The sequence below is a fragment of the Siphateles boraxobius genome, unplaced genomic scaffold (genome assembly GCF_051911475.1).
Source record: "Siphateles boraxobius isolate OS27281-9 unplaced genomic scaffold, OSU_SipBor_1 130, whole genome shotgun sequence".
Taxonomy (NCBI): Eukaryota; Metazoa; Chordata; class Actinopteri; order Cypriniformes; family Leuciscidae; genus Siphateles; species Siphateles boraxobius.
The window spans coordinates 19136567-19154320 of NW_027508734.1; the positions used below are offsets into that span (position 1 = coordinate 19136567).

The 17754-nt window shown below is 37.8% G+C and overlaps 1 protein-coding gene across 1 annotated transcript in view; it reads left to right on the forward strand.

The window, feature by feature from the left end:
* The first annotated feature begins 2160 nt into the window (after positions 1-2160).
* rras2 (RAS related 2) overlaps positions 2161-17754 on the forward strand; it is a 53154-nt gene continuing 37560 nt past the window's right edge. The window contains exon 1 of the mRNA XM_077228491.1: positions 2161-2510. Within this exon, the coding sequence (XP_077084606.1) occupies positions 2409-2510 (102 nt within the window). The 5' untranslated portion in view covers positions 2161-2408. The remainder of the gene's footprint in view (positions 2511-17754) is intronic.

Genomic DNA, 17754 nt, shown 5'->3' on the forward strand with positions numbered 1-17754 from the left:
TAGGCTATGCAAACCACATTACATGGATTATTGTTTATTATTATTATTATTTTAATATGTTCCTTGAGCTTCTTATTATTTAAATGATTTATTAGCCTATAATTAAATTATAATATAATATAATTTATATTATATTAAATTATAATATAATTTATATAATTATAAATTATATAATTTATAATTATATAATTTTTCACACCCATCACACCCAATGCGGGAATATATTATTTTCAAAACTCATTCCGCCCCTCTGTCTGAAATGGTCATATTTTGCCTCAGATCAAGTTCAGTTGGCTGCTTCATCTTTCCACAAATGTTTCTTTGTAAACTCGTACACTGCGTTTACAAAACAATCTTCAATCAAATGCTCCGGAAAAAAAAACTCTGACACCATTAAAAATAAACCACCGACTTGTTCCTTTATTTACAATGAAGAGGAAGTTTTAAGCTATGAAACTTGCTGGATGTTTAAATAGTCCAAATACCTCTTAATGTGTCAAAAGGTCAAGGAAAATTAGACTTCTGATGTCATGACCCCTTTAACAAAAGCATTCATGGAGTTCGGTAGTATTTACAGGATTTACATTTCACAGCTGATGCTTCCTCATGTTGTAAAAATTCTTACTCTGTTGATTCACATTGTTTTTTTTTTTTAGTCATTGTGCTAAGATTGACTGATCCTGAGTAAGTAGTGTCTACTGCAGCTGTGGAAATAAACAGCTCCATTATAGACCCTGCACATACAAGTAATGAAAGGGACTTAATTGTTATATTTATCACGCACATAGGTGTTACTGGTTGTCCTATTCAGATTTCCATAGAGGGATAAAATCATTTGAAAATAATTTTCCCACGAGTTTCCCACAATGTAAATTTGAATTTGACAGCTTATTTAGGAGAGTAAAGTGACGAGGAAACAAATAGCACGTACAATAAAAGAGAGAAAACATTTAGTGAGATAATTCATTTTCAACATTACAAGGATAATAGTCAGCATGTAAAGTGACACAGAGCAGCAGTTCTTGGCCTTTTTGATTCCAAGTCCAAAAAAATATTTGAAGACCCCCCACGACCCACGTAGGCTTGGATATTTTTAAGCCTACAGCTTTACCTATGAGTGTTAATATATTAAAATGATTCATAATAATAATTGAATAATTAATTTAGTTTAATTTCATAATTCTATAGTTTCAAGAACTGAATTTTCCATGATAACAGAATTTTTAAGTGTTTCAAATTATATTTTTTTTAACTCACAATTAGCAATTTATATTTGTAAAATTATATTTTGATAAAGTGTTTTTTTTTTAATATTTGATATATATTTTTAAATATTTTAGCGCTTGACATAAGCAAAATGTATATTCAAATATATGTTTAAATAAAAATGTTGTTCAGGTATAAATTAAAATAAGAAATATTATTTTTTTAAAGCTTATTTTAGAGCATATTTGAGCCCTGGCTGAGAACCACTGATTTAGAGGATTCAAATGTACATTAATTCTTTTAGCAGATGTTTGCAAAGCAAAACTTAAACCAGCCTATGTAGTTTGTTGGACTTGAAGGCATAGTTCAACCAAAAAATATGTCATCATTTACACACCATCAAGGCAAGTTGTTCCAAACCAGTATGAATTTCTTTTTTTCTGCTGAACACAAAAAAAGATGTTTTGAAGAACATGGATGACCAAACAGTTGATGGGCCCCATTGACTTCCATTGAAAGGGGAAAAATGGAAGTCAATAGGGCCCATCAACTGTTTGACTACCAACATTCTTCAAAATATCTTCTTTTGTGTTCAACAGAAGAAAGCAACTCATACAGGTTTTGAACAACATGAGGATGAGTAAATTATGACAGAATCTTCATTCTTGGGTGAACTAGGCCTATCCCTTAACTGGTCTCCCAGCCTTGGCAGTGAATGGCCATAAGATAGCCCACGACCACCATAGACAATATTCATAATATGTGTTTCTCAGTGGCAGACTTAAACTTATACTACACAATTTTAGATATTTAGTAATTGAGATAGATCAACAATACATTCACATGACGAGTTACAAACTAACACAAACAGTCGGGAATATCAGTGTGCGCCCCCTAGCGTCTCTGCGTGTACTAGCTGAACTGATTAGCCCTATCTTCCCCTCATCTTGCAGTACAGGCAGTCAGTGCCTGGTAGCGATTTAGACGAGGGCGTATGGACTTGAGGCAGCAGTGAATACATTTCCCACAGACTGTGCTCGTACTTTTCTCATCTTGTACGGATTACCACTGAGTTCACACAGCGCCTGAACGCCGTATCGCATTTTCCTGCTGCAATTCTCCATCTGAAGGCCTGTCACAGAGTAAAGTGGCTCGGTGTGCGTGTGTTTAGACAGCGGAGCGAGAGCAGCAGCGTGTCCCCGATGGCTGGATGGAAGGACGGCTCAGTGCAGGAGAAATATCGCCTGGTGGTCGTCGGAGGTGGTGGCGTCGGAAAATCAGCTTTAACTATCCAGTTTATCCAGGTAAGCGGAGAGATGGCGGAATGTTATGAGGGTTTTCGGCCCTTTAAAGAAATATGTGAGAGTGTGTGTAGCACAAATGGGTGGATTTTGCTCACAGAAATGGGGACCCCATAATCGCAAGGGGGGTTCAGGAATCCAAGCGAGGCCTGCGTCAATTTAACTCTTCGCTTATATTCAAAACAAATACTGCCTAAACGTAAACATAAACATAGCAGGGGAACTGCAAGAGTTATACCTACTAGTTAGGGCTCAAGCTCTGTAGCGATGCTGTATGTAGTTCATAGACATGAGATACACTTTCGTAAACTGTTGCATTTTATGCTGTTTTACAAAATGATTGAATATAGGACGTTTGTTTGACCTTTCAAAGGCAATAAGGACTATAGGTATATTTAAAGACGGCATAACAAAGTAATCCAACAGTATGTAAAACAATATTGAAAGAAGTTTTTCCCCTTTCTTTTTGATACTAAGTCTCTTAGAAATGTACAATGTTTCTTCCCGAATACCTTGGTTAGCCTACTGTAGTTTCTTCTGTCAAATCTGTAGTAATGAAAATGGCATTTCTAGTGTAAGAAGATTTCAGAATCATGTAATTTTAATTGTTGGTGACAGGGCATTTTACAATACCAAATTAGGCTATTGTAGTAAAAAAAAATGCAGGAACAGGTTTGGCAATTATTGTTCAGACATGGGCAAAACATGTATCCTGCCAACATTTACGCATTAAAATTAATCAGAGATTGTAACTAGAATGTTTGTAACACAAATGTACTATTTGTTTTGAGTTTATCTTTTCATACCATTAATCAGTACTTCATGTAGCCTACTTATATAAATACATTAAACTTATGAAAACAGGCGTGTGTGTCTTCTATCAAGACATGCAGTAATTTGGTAGATGTATTTATTTAATTTATTTAATTATGCATACGTTTATTTGTCCAGGGTATATTAAAGGGTTAGTTTATCCAAAAATGAAAATCATCCCATAATTTACTCACCCTCAAGCCACCCTAGGTGTATATGACTTTCTTTTTTCAGCCAAAAACAATCAGAGTTACATTATAAAATATCCTGGCTCTCCCAAGCCTTATAATGAGAGTAAGTAGCATCTGAGAATTTGAAGCCCAAAAAAGCACATCCATCCATCATAAAAGTAATCCATACAACTTTAGGGGGTAAGTCTTTCTGAAGCGAAGTGATGCGTTTATAAAAAAAAATCTATATTTATAACTTTATAAACTATAATCACTGGCTTCCAGTGTGGTTATCACTGGCAGACCTCTGACCCAACGCATGACGTATTGACCAAAAGTGGAAAAGGCTAAGCGCAGCAAAACAAAACACCTGTCACAAATTAGAAGTCTAAAATCAGAATTTTTAAAGAGAAATGTCAGAGGATTTCGATATAAGAGAAGAGGAGCTTGTGACCTGCCCGGTCAGTCTCACGTCTTTCCGATTCAGAGCCGGTCAATTTTGTTGGACATTCCGGTCCTTATATAAAAAATAAATACTGCCTAAACGTAAACATAAACATAGCAGGGGAAATGCAAGAGTTATTGTACCTACTAGTTAGGGTTCAAGCTCTGTGGCGATGCTGTATGTAGTTCATAGACATGAGAAACACTTTCGTAAACTGTTGCATTTTATGCTGTTTTACAAAATGATTGAATATAGTATTATATTTTTTTTTTTTACAAAATATATAATATAACCACATTGTTCCACATTTGAGCTTAACAATCAACATTTGTTGGCATCATGATCTGTGGTTAGCAAATGTGCTGAATAAAACACCTGTAGATAGTAATGAAAAGCAGACTACAATTATACATTAACCAAACAAACACACACACTTCAGCATGCAGAAAGGAAATCAGCTGTTTTTTCATGTGGGATATAAGAAGATTGTGTTAAATTTCAGAGGTGCTAAATGTGTGAAAACAAGAGTTGTCCAAAGAAAACCAAATAAACCCTTCCCGTTGGAGTATTTCTAGAAGACTTTTCTAGTGAGAAAGCACAGCCCAGCTGTTTTCTGACTCCAGCCTTTCCCATTCAGATGTGTGTTACTCAGGGAGGTTTCATCTGAGTCATGTTGGGTTAATGATCATGGCATGGAGAAGCCGGAAGAGGAAGTCCCTCCACTCCTGCTCGGTCTCCTGTATGTGTATGGGATTGGGAAACTATGCGCTGCCTCCTGACACACCGCTTTGCGGCAGTATGTTAGGTGCATGCATGACATTCTTCATTAGTTATGCTGTCGGGAAACACTTGATTGGAGTCAAAATTTGGTTGCAGAACTGCAGTGATGCATTAACATTGCTTGACTGCTATACATTTGTAAGTCGTATAGGCTACAGGGTGCCACAATGATGACTTCACTACAAAAACAGACTGGTTGATCTAAAGCTATCGTCATGACATGGGCCATGATCAGCGGCAGTCAGGCATGTGACTCAGACCAAGATGGATTAGTTTAGATCATTGTGATGCAATCCAAGCTGTGTAGTATATGGCCTTTCATGGAGTTTCATACAGATATTATTTAGTAGGAGATAATTTTTTTCTTGTTTTATTGTAATCTTATGATAATAATATAATCTACAGGTCAAGATGATTTTAGTCATTTTTCATTTTTAAACTTTTTGTAGATCTTAATTAATAAATTATTTAATTAATAATATTTCGTGATAAGGTCTCGTTTGTTAACATTAGTTAATGTATTAGCTAGCTAACATGAACTAACTATGAGCAATATGTGTTTTACAGCATTTATTAATCTTTTTTAATGGTTACTAAAAATGGTTACTAAAAATACTTTTGTACTAGTCAAGCTGAATTTTGTCATTATTTCTTTTATTTCCTTAACTTTAAAAAATGTTGGGTAAATGTAGTTTGTAATCTTTGTGATTTACCACTATAAGAACATCATTGTCATCAACCTCCTCGATAGTTTTAGTGCTCAGCTGAGCTTCTTGTGAGTAACGGCTGTTTCTCATTAGCAAAAGCGTGAAAATGAAATTGTTGAAGGCCTCGCTGACCTTTTTATCGCTTCAGATGGTCTCAGAGTACACTAAGTGTAGCATGGCGCTGTTGAAGGCACGATCACATGTTAGCTAATATTAGCTCTTATCACTGGCTCTCTCATTCCTTACGACTATAGCATGGTCAGAGCTTGTGGTTACGTATGTGAGTGTTTTAGATTCAAAACTATAGAGAAAGCAGGAACAACAACGTCCAGCTCAGAGGCTCATGGTAATATTGTGAAATACTATTACTACAATTTAAAATAATGGTTTTCTATTTGAATAAGCTTTAAAATATCATTTATTTTTGTGACGCAAAGCTGAATTTTCATCAGCCATTACTCCGGTTTTCAGTGTCATATGATCCTTCAGAAAAATCATTCTAAGACATACTTAAATGATCAAAAGTGTCAGTAAATCTAAATGATCAAAAGTGACAGTAAAGAATTCCACAAAAATATTAAGCTGAACAATTTTTTTCATAATAATAAGTTGGGGTGTGACGGTACAAAAAAATGACATACCTCGGTTTTGAAGTCATGGGTCGGTATGTTTTCGGTATACAGCAAGGGGAAAAAAACAACCTTTTTTATTAAAAAGTGGTTTACTGAACAAACTATGTTTGTCTTTTAAAAAAAAGTCTGGTGCTGTTGTAAACTTGTAATTGGGGGAAGAGATGAAGTGCTTAATTATATTGAAGTGCTTAGAAGGTTGGTTAGAATGTAGTGCTTAGAAGGTGATAGGTTAGAATTAATGCGCTTCCATTCTAGTCCGCTCCATTTATTGGACGTGCATGCACGCGCCGGCACTCGCTCATTAAAGTCTGCAACGTTAAACGTTGGCTCGCTTATTGTCAGGGTAAAACTTTATGCGAAATGGAAATACTTGTGTGAAGTTGTAACAGTTACAGTTAAGTATACAACCACAAGGTGTGCAATGAGAAAATGCATTTCAAATGCATTAAACAACATGTGTATCTGAGAGTAGGGGCAAGCCATGTAGGTTTATGATGTTGAAGAGCTTACAATAAAAGCACATCTCATGTTTAAGACAACATGGATCATGCACTTATTCAGCACCAGCTCATTATGTGTCCTTCATTATTTCTCAGATGTGTTCGCAACATCAAAGTAAATCGATATAAACAATAAAGTCCCATTCTAGGGGTGAAACTCTTGAGTTTGAAATTATGTTCCGCGCACAGAGAAGTTCTACAAATTCAGTGGTTAAATCAACGCTGAATTCGTTAGTTACTGACCTGTACAGAACGTTTTCGGTATAAATATGAACATTTTTCGGTATGAAACTGTAATTGTAATATTTTAGAATATTACTGGTGATTTTGATCAAATAAATGCAGCCTTGGTGAATTATTTTCTTAAATGTCCCCCTGTGGTGAAAATCAAATTTTTAATGTCTATGTGGTGTTTTTAATATGCTTTAAGACAAACCATGTGCAAATTCATAAGTCAACACCATTGCTGTCACAGGGGGAAGACGAAGGTACACAGGATCCAATATGAAGTGATTTAATAATACAATAAACTGAGGAACTGACAGAAAGTGTTACAGAGCAAGTGTGAAACAAAGGTTAAAACACAAAACTAGGGCTGCAACAAACGATTATTTTGATAATCGATTAATAGAACGATTAATCGACTAATCGTCGATTATTTCACAGACTAATCAGTAAGTTTGTAACGATTATTCAGCTTTTTCAATTAGTTAAAACATTGAGTTATACATATTCTTACTATAATATAAAAAATTAAAATCAGTTCAGCTTTTGAAATAGTTGTTTTAGTGAACTGAGCCAACTAAACAGGTCATTCTCTTTAAGTTTTCAGATTTCGGTTCAGCTCAAATCACACACAAATGCTCTATAAGCATTGTTTAATAGGCCCACTGCTTTTCTTAGAACTGAAACAGAAAAAGGGACATTTACTTCAGGAATGGTAAAATATTAATCTGCAAACCATTATTATAAGTATAAAATTACAATCTTTTTTTTTTACATGATAATTGAGCTGACAGAGACGTTCTCATTCACCTTTTAATTTACAGTATGAAAAAGTAACTGCCATGATATTCTTCCTAACATCTCCTTTTGCAAGTTATGGAACAAAATACAGGCAAGTGACAAGAATATAATACCTAATAGTGTTACAATAATAAAAACAGCCCTGACTCCTAAGCTCGATCAAGCTTTATTTAATGCAAAATAATCCCTCACATTACTGTAATTATATTATTATTGATAATATTATTAGTAGTATTAGTAGTATTGCATTCTCTAATAAAGAGATTTACCGCTAGTTAGTTAGCTATAGCTGGAGAACACTCAATTCTCACCGGCTCCTCTTTTGCCGGGATGTTGCTCCAACGTGCATGTTGTGCTCCCGTGAAAAGCAAGTTCCGCCTTGCATGTATTGCACACGACAGCATTCTTGTTTTGAAGTTTTGTGAAACTTTCCCAAACAAACCTTGCTAGTTCGGATTCTTTTGCACTCCGTCATAATTCGCGCTGTTTTTTCTTTTACCAATAGCATTTGTAAGGGCTGCATTACACCATAGCGCTACAGCGTCGTAGCGGACAAATCGTGATATTGCACGCCCTTACATTAGGTCACGTGGGATCAAACGACTACTCGACAACAAAGATATTTGTCGACAATTTTTTATTGTCGACATTGTCGACAATGTCGACTAATTGTTTCAGCCCTACACACAACACGCAAACATCGACCTACAACTGAATTCTGAACACAGAGGAACTAAATACACAGAGGTAACGAACTAAATGATGTGGAGCTGTGGTGGAAGATTAGTGTCCATGGGAACATATGAGTGGCAGGAAACAAAGACAAAGAAACATGACTGATAAAAACAAACTGAAAGTACATTAAACGAAAGCTGAATGAGTCCAGATAACCATGACAGAACGCCCCCTCCCGGTTGGCGTAACCCCGCTCTTTAGTAGCAGAGGAGAGGGAATGATGGAGGGGGCTTTGGAGGTGGCCGAGGTGATGATACAGGGAAGAAAGGAGATGATGGGTTGATGGTGAAATACGGACGACCAGACCCCAGTGGGGATGATGAAGGGCATCCGACGGCACAGACCCAGAGCCCATAGACGACAGCCCACAGTGCAGACAAGGGAGGGAGTAGCCAAGGTGGCTTGGAGGCTTACATCAACTGGGAGACAACCGATGGAGGCAGTGCCGATGGATCCCAAGGCGCAGACGGAGAGCCAATGTAGACGAGTGAAATCGCTGGCAAAGGAGGTCCAGGCAATCCCGTGGCAACGATCGTCTGAGGAGGAGCTAGACTGCCCAAGGACTGAGGCGATGCCAGCGTGATGGAGGACCCAGGCATACCCAAAGGGAAAGAGGAGTGGAGTGCAGCAGAAAATCCGCAAGTCCGTGGCAGAGGAGTAGTGACGACTGACCAAAGGGGAGCAAGTGGGATGAGGGAACCGGTAGAGTCAAAAGGCAGAGGGTGTCTGGTGGAGCCGAAAGTGGGAGGAGCCAAGATGGAGCTGAGAGGTCGCCGGGCGGAGACAGAGCACGACTATCTGAGGCTGGAGGCGGAGCCTCTGGATCTATCTGCTCAGGTGGTTGAAAGACTTTCAGCTCAACGTGACTTCTTGGCATTACAGAAGATGGCCAAGGGCTGCAAACCTCCAACAGAGGCGGGATTTGAGGACTGGCTGAGCAGGCGTCGATGGAAGCAGTTGGATATTTGACAGGGTGGTAACAATACTTTGTTCATGCAGGTGTCTGTGCTGTCTAGAAAAAGCCATGAAGGTTCCAAAGAAAAAGATAAAGAGTCCATTGTGCTGTCTAAAAACAGCGATGAAAAAACAGAAATGGGTCCAGGATAGGGTGGGAGATGATACCTCTGCGCTGAAGTCCATCAGCCAGTCCTCAGTCTCAATTTCTACCAATATACCCTTGCCCACTTATGTTGTGGGCTCACACCCCTGGTCAGACTCACTGTGGGGGCTCCTCTTCCAGGGCGAGGGTTCCGCGCTGACCTCTTATCCTCGGGCACTGGCTGATGCGTCATGGCAGGTGGTAGCTCTCTGTCGGCGGGGGGCACACATGATTCCTCCATGGTCAATGGTGGTGGAATGGGCTCTGGAACCGGCTGTGTTCTGGACCGGGGGTAAAAACACTATCCAGACACCGGATGATAGTGTCCCTCCAGTTCAATCCCGAGATGTCTGGGAGGTCTATGGGGTGATGGCAATTAGCCGTGATCCAGAACAATGACTTCAGGGTCTCGTCGTAAAAGGTCTGGTGACTGCAAGAAGGCAGAATTGTCCAGTGAAGGAAAAAAATTCCAAGCTCTCATGAGCAATAACAGAAAATTGCGCTGTATAATCCATGTGGTCGGTCGATCTGTCACCGGATGAAGACGGAGAAACGTGTGACTCATGAAAACAAACTAAAAGTCCATGAAAGTGAAACTAAAGATGAATGAGTCCAGATAACCATGACAATTGCTGAGTATTTTCTCTTTAAAGGGGACCTATTATGCAAAATTCACTTTTGCATGGTGTTTGGACATAAATGTGTGATGGCATTGTGTGTACATAACCACCCAGCACTGATAAAAATCCACCCACTCCTTTTATTTAAATCCCCATAAATCATAAGCAGTGTCTCCCAACGACCTGTTTTCAGAATGCACCTTTAGTGACGTCACTAAAGCCACAGGCCCCACCCATGAGTGTTGACAGACACTGGCCCCGCCCACGAGTGTTGACAGACACTGCCGTTCTAACATAGAACCGCCCTGATCGAGGTCACAGCGAGTTGAGTGTTGTACACATCCCCCATTGCTGCACTGACGAGAATGTCTCCCAAGTTGTCGGTGTTGTGAAGCTGGATGTAATCCACATAGCTCTGTTTATTTACTGGAGCGATAGGCATAACGTTATTGATCATGGCAGTAATGAAAGTGAGAGCGCGCACTTTATTACAGTTCATAGGAGTTGTTTTACGGATATACAGTTTACCAGTTTATTAAGCACCCCCTGAAAAGGTGTGTATAATATTTGTTTACTGTTAGTTGTAACAATTTTTTTTTTGTACTTTGCTGTGTATGTTGACAATAATGAAAGGGAGAGGGAGAGAGTTTATGGATAATACTTTAATGCGGACTTCTTATTAGGGCTGCAACAACTAATCGATAAAATCGATTATAATCGATTATGAAAATCGTTGTCAACGAATGTCATTATCGATTAGTTGGTCTGCTTACGTCACGGGGAGCGTTTACTGGTACGCACACACACGCAAGGTCTCTCTCCCTCAGGCGCTCTGCCGAGCGTGCGCGCTACACGGTTTGAATTAGTCTCTTCTGTCTCGCATGCGCGCTCTTGCTTGCGCGCTCTAGATTTCGGGAGTTTGAACTAATTCGCGGGCATCAGGGAGCCGCAATCAATATGCGGGAGACTCCCGGGACTTCCGGGATGTCTGTATTTTGTCTCGAGCATCAGGTTGTGCAATCAGTTCGCTCGCAACGTAAGTGATGGATTAAAATAGCGCTACCGCAGAAATAGGTTAAATTAAAACGGTGTTTACAAAGTGAAGCATTAAATACAAAGGCAGTTAATAACAGCAGCAGTAAAATATTGTTTTTTAGTCACTGTACTCAGTGGTTTTCAGCGAATGCTTGTGCACTAATGCATAATTTCTCCTGTCCTTTACTCAAGCCTGTTAGCTTGCTGGGTAACGTTAGATCCATTCCGTTCTCTTTTTATAGCATTTGTCTACTAAGTTTTAATTGTTTTTCAAACGCGATCTACTGCGGCTCTACATTCACACAATTGTTTTCAGTCTTTCTATATTTATTTAATCGATTTATCCTTATATTATATTCTTTTATATATTATATATATAATATATATTATATTCTTTATCCTTATATTCCTTATATATAATTAATTTTAAATAAAAATTAAATTAATTATATATTTTAGATGTTTTTAGTTCAGATATTCACATCTGAACAACATGTCTGTGTAAATTTGTTTTAACAAAAATTGTGTTAAAACATAATATGTTGGATATCATTTTTTTAGCAATAATCATGTTTGTCAACTTGCCATCAGCAATTATCATTAAAAACAATGCAAATATTGATATTAGTAAAACTCAATGTGTGGCTTTTGCACTTTTTAAAGTACACTTTTACACATAAATACCCTGATTTACGGTTTTATTTAGTTATAATTAAAAAAAAAATCTAATTTAATTTCTATCCGATTAATCGATTAATCGAAAAAATAATCGTCCGATTAATCGATTATCAAAATAATCGTTAGTTGCAGCCCTACTTCTTATACAGTGTTTATTCAGCTCTTACAGTGATTTTCTAGAGTGAAATTGACGCTTCATCTTTTGTGTGATGTACAATAAACTTCATTGAACTCATCAGTATATTTTTACAACATTCGGATGCGGTCTGCTACAACAGGCTTGTACTAATAGTGGATAAAAGAAAGATGGAAAAACAAGTTATAATCGTAATTAAACTAGACTATACCTGGGCTGTTCAATCTCCATACAGCATATATTATCTGGCTCTGTGGGCTTTATTGTCCGACTCCGGGTCGAAATGAACACGGCTACTGAGAGTTTTATTTTTTGATATTATCATTCCGTGAGATGAGATTGTCCTGACTGAGCGCAAGCTTGTGAGGCTCCGCCCTATGGGCCGGCAGCAGCCGCTCATTTGCATTTAAAGGGACACAAACTAAAACGGTGTGTTTTTCTGAGCCTCAAAAAGTGACAATTTAAACATGCTGTAAAAAATTATCTGTTGGGTATTTTGAGCTAAAACTTCACATACACACTCTGGGGACATCACAGACACATTTTACATCTTGTGAAAAGGGGCATAATAGGTCCCCTTTAAAACTGCATTGATCTAAAGAAATTTTCAAAAACGCGGTTTGAAATCGCTAGTGTTTCTGACGTCACAAACTACCTTGTATCCAATCACGTCAACGTGCTGGTGGACTTTATAGCGTATCATCACTATGCCCTGAAGCAAAGGAGTCTCATGAGAAACCAAGTTATCCCGGTATTTTTCTGTTGATATGAACAATCTGGTAGATTTAGCAATATAGCGGGTGTATGATGTAAATTACGATGTTATGATGAACTATATACTTTCTCCTCTGAGTTGTTTGAAGCGTTTCTAAGAATGCTTAGTGTTAGAAGACAGCTCTTTGACTCTGAGATGGTGAATGGGAACATGGTTACACAAATAGCAACACATTATTCGATTTTTGATAACACAGCCAAACAATAGGCTAATCGTATAAATTACCATGATGTATCCGACTTTGTAAAGAGCAATACCATTGTGTAGCGTTTACCTCAGTAAGTTGGCCGAGTGGATCTTTACGCTGGAGCTGGTGTGAGTGAGTGGAGACGGAGCTAATTTGCATAATTAGGGATCCACGTATACTAAATGAAGCAAGTGTGTAGAGTTACATTCAGGCTAAACATTAAAATGACATTTTGATGATCAAAGATGAGTTTTAAGGGATACGTTTTTATTTATTTTTTCAAGCATGACTGGGTGTTAACCACATTTTCTACTGATTGAGAGAGGAAATGTTGTACTGCAGTAGATTGACTTAAAATGCACTATTTTACAGTCATGAGTGAATATTGTAGAAAAATTCCACACTAGTATAAATACAGGTTTTTCGAGGCTGTTTAAAAAGAAGTGCTTGCAGGAGGCGCATTTGGAGCGGCAGAATTAGCGGTTTGTGACGGATGTACACAAAGCAGGGCAGCGCTCAGAAACACTGTTTATCAGTAAAGATAAAGAAAGATTAAATGAAAATAACATAGAAACTTTTCTACAGACAGTCAGTTCCCTTCAAAGATACATTCATATAAAAACACCCGCGCTGCGTTTTGACTTTGAAATGTGCAGTGCTCATGTTTATAAAACGATGTCAAAGCCTTTTGGAAAATCTTTTTGTGGCGGGCAGTATTGCTATTGTGAACCAATGTATGGGAAACACTGTAATATAATTTGACCGTTATCGATTATAGTTTAACCTATTCATCTTCACGTCATGTTTAGTAACACATAGGCTACGCATAGTGCTCATATCATATCATATTCATATCATAACAAAAATAAACACCGGTATTCGGTATGAACTGGTATACCGCTCAGCACTACATTTCACTGTGGATTCTTTGGTAAATCAGTCGCAATTTCGGCACTGGCTTTTCAAACAGACTTTTATGATATGGACTTGACAGTAATATGACAACATGTCGGTAACTGTGTTAATTCTAATGCCTCATCTGTGACCAGTGATTTCTGATATGTAATGATTCATGTACAGTCAGATGTTCTTTGTCTATGTGTCAGTAAATCAAACCAACAACTAGACAGTCAACTTCACATTGTTTCTCTTAGTAGGATGAAATTAATCTGTCATTAAACTGATTAAATTATAATTAGAAAGCGATCAAAGAATGCTCCCTTCAGATTCACTGGAGCTGTCAATTACACAGCGTGAGTTAATCAGTGACTGAGTTCTAAACTCTTGCCAAAACTCTCGTTATATAAACAAATCTCTAATTTACATCGTCTTTGCTCCATGGACTGTTACACATTGCACTTTTAGTTATGATGAAAGCATTCGTTAGAGTTTAGAAATCGAGTTTCAATGATGAGATCACTGCATTCATGCGCTCAACATGTCTGATCGGCTACAATGCTCATCACTGCAACCTTTCATGCCACGATCTAAATATAATGCTATAATCTACACTTTTCACGATAAGTTAATCTTGAGAGCTGTAATTGTAAAAACGGGCTAAAAGTTTTCGAAAGAGTTCTATGTGTAATACTTATTTAATATGCAAAGATGTAGCCACTCACAGCAGTGGCCGTTTACACACGCCCCTTTAAACAGCATTCAAATCAGAGGGCTAAAATCAGAGTAGGAAAAAATGTATTTTATTTCTAAATTATGAAAACATTTTATGTCAAACCATGCTAACATTATAAGTGCACCCAGGAAAACATTATAAAACAATGCAGTTCATAACCCCTTAAAGTCAGATATTTTTTCTTATTAAATCGGTTTAGTTTAAATTGGTATAGTTTACTAAACAGGTTTGAGTTATTTGTTCACAATAGGTTTGACAGCAGTAAATGTGAAGGACTGTGTGTGGGAGGCTGTTTTTTTTGAATGAAGCAGCTAAAAAAGTGAGAGTATAGATGTTGTTTTCTTCCTGCAGACTCACCTGGTGATTTCTCACACTGCTGCACTGATAAAAACATACACACGCTGACTGCACTGATAAACATGCTACTATTTTCTCTAAGCTTATGTGGCTTAAAAAGCAGCTCTGATTGTTCCTGTGGATCCTCCTTACATATCCGAATAGGAAGGACCTCTCAGCTTTCCCATTTATTCAAGGATGGATAAATTGATCAAAAGTGACAATAAAGACATTTATAACTGTATAATGTTACAAAAGATTTCTAGGCCTATCTCAAATAAATGCTGTTCTTTTGAACTTTCTATTCATCAAAGAATCCTCAAAAAATGATGCAGCACTGTTTTCAACAACTATAATAATAAGAAATCTTGAGCACCAAATCAGCATATTAGAAGGACTTCTGAAGGATCATGTGACACTAAAGACTGGAATAATGATGCTGAAAATTCAGCTTTGCCATCAGAGGAATACATTTCATTTTAAAATACTTCTATGCACCTGTTGACCAGTTTTTTGTTTTATTTTGGCTGATCTCTATTCTGGACTTGCACTCAAACAGCATCGCAATCATTTCCCGAAATGTAATTTGTGTAGAAATACTACCAAGTCTGTAAACAGAAGTCAGGACATAAACACAGGCCAGCGACGGGACGCGCTGAAGACAGACGCAAAAATGAGAGAAAATACTGTATCCTACCAGGCACAGCAAGCTCACTGTCCGCGATTCTTGATATATAGGAAGAAAGATATATATATATATATATATATATATTTAATTAGGGGTGGGGGATTATATAAATGTATCTCTGAAGGGAACTGACTGTCTTCTAAAAAGTTTTGATGGCATTATCTTTTCCTTACCTCCAGTTTAAATTAGTGTTTATAAGCGCAGCGTTGCTTTGTACAGCGGTACCCAAATAAACGCTGCTATTCCATAAGCGCCCCCTTCTGTCAGAGAATGAATTTGCATTTTAATTTATTATTTTTTAATCCTTCTGCTGTTTTTGTTTTGGGCAGGTGTTTTATGTAGCATAATTTCACAAATCTGAAGTCAGACCACTCTGTTTTTGCTTTAAATCTTGAAATTATACAATTTAAAATTATACAATCTAGTTCAAATAAAAAACAACTGCTCATGCTACGTGTGTGTAGCATTTTTGTTTGCATCATGATTAAAATGCAGTGGTTGCCTGCCTCTGATATCAAATGGCTACAGATATTTTTGGTGTAAGCCCAGTTTGGCCTGTTATAAAGCAAATAAACAACAAATAAAAAGAAAAAAATCAACGATTTATAGTGATGCACCGATCATGTTTTTGCATGCTGATTTCAATACCAATCAATCATGCATTTTATTGAATTTATTCTCACAGAATTGAGTGGGGTCATAGTTAATGTCCTCATGTCTGATGTGATACTCTCTAGAGTAGCTGTTAGCTCAAGCCAACCAGTGCACTAGCTGAATATTGTTAGTTGTATGCATACTTTCTCATTTAGCACATAACAGTTTGAAAAATGTGATTGTCAGCTTGTAATGGGCCTGTTTTTGTTTGTCATGTGAACACGTTAGCACATTATGGAAATTGGTCATCTTGGTGAGGTTCTTTCTTTTTTCCCCAAATTATTTCTTGTTTAGTGTCACACTAATGGTGTGACATTTTGTGGGTTGTTGTTGGCCTGACAATTGTTCACAATTTGGGGTGATTACAGAAACATTGTAGCAAGATACCCCCTAATGGCCTTGATTTGGATATTCTAGATAAAAGGGATAGTTCACCTGAAAATGAAAATTCACTTAAAATTTTCTCACCCTTACTTACTTTCTTCTGTGGAACTTAAAAAGATATATTGGTAACCAAACACTTTCGGTTCCCATTGACTTCCATTGAATGGATACAAAAAGTAAACTGTTCAGTTACCAAACAATTCTCATTATTATCAAAATGAGAAAGTGTTGAAAATAGTGCTGAAAACTAGGGACGTGCACGAGTACTGGAGTTCTCGGACGTGACAGAGATGATCGATCATGAAAACAATTATCGCAGTGACTTTTTTCTGATTGGTTATTGCAGCATTTTAGCCAGTACCTGACGTCTGATTGGTTAGCATTAGGACAGCATGCTGTCGAGACCGGCGAAATTAAGTGTAATAATGAATTTGAAAGTATTTGAAAATACTTATATTTGAAAGTGTGCAGTGAAGCCGGAAATCACTTTATTCATGAAAATACAGTTAAGTGCAAGATGTGCAGCACCAATCTGCCACTTTATAATGAGAACATTATAGAATGTTGTAAATTCTTTGTGCTTTAGTTGCCCTTGTTACATGAAGAGAGCATCCACAGCGGAAGATATTCTGACTAGCATGTAGCTTAGTTCAAGTTTACCTGCATTTGCAACCTTTTGTGCAGATACAAGTTTTAATGTTACAGTAGTCAATTTCAGTGTATGTGGGTGAAGGAAGAAGAAGACAGGGTCGGCGAACTTGGGACTCGCACTTTATTTAGAACAATAAAAGAACAAAAGAAAGGTGCGCTCGTGCGCCTTCACCGTAGTGTAGCACTACAGCATTTAAATACGAAAAACACTCTGCCCGCTGTACCAGCTCTCGCTGTATGTCTCCAGCTTTCAAGGTTCAGTCAAACGACCACTCTTCCCGTTGCATAAATAACTCAGTCCATTCAGTCAAAAACTCTTTCCAATCCGTTTGTACACTGCGGGTTCCGGCTGCGGGGCGCGTGCGAGTCCCAGGAGCTTCTTTCTCTCTCGCTCTCTCCTTCCTGGCAGCTTATATGCGGTCTCCACGCCAATCACTGCAATCAGACACAGGTGTTCAACATCTGCACTTGACCTACTTACTCACCGCACAGCTCGCTGACTCGTCTCTCACTACAGACTTCGCGAGACCACGCCCCCCTCGCCACATACCCCCACCGGCCGA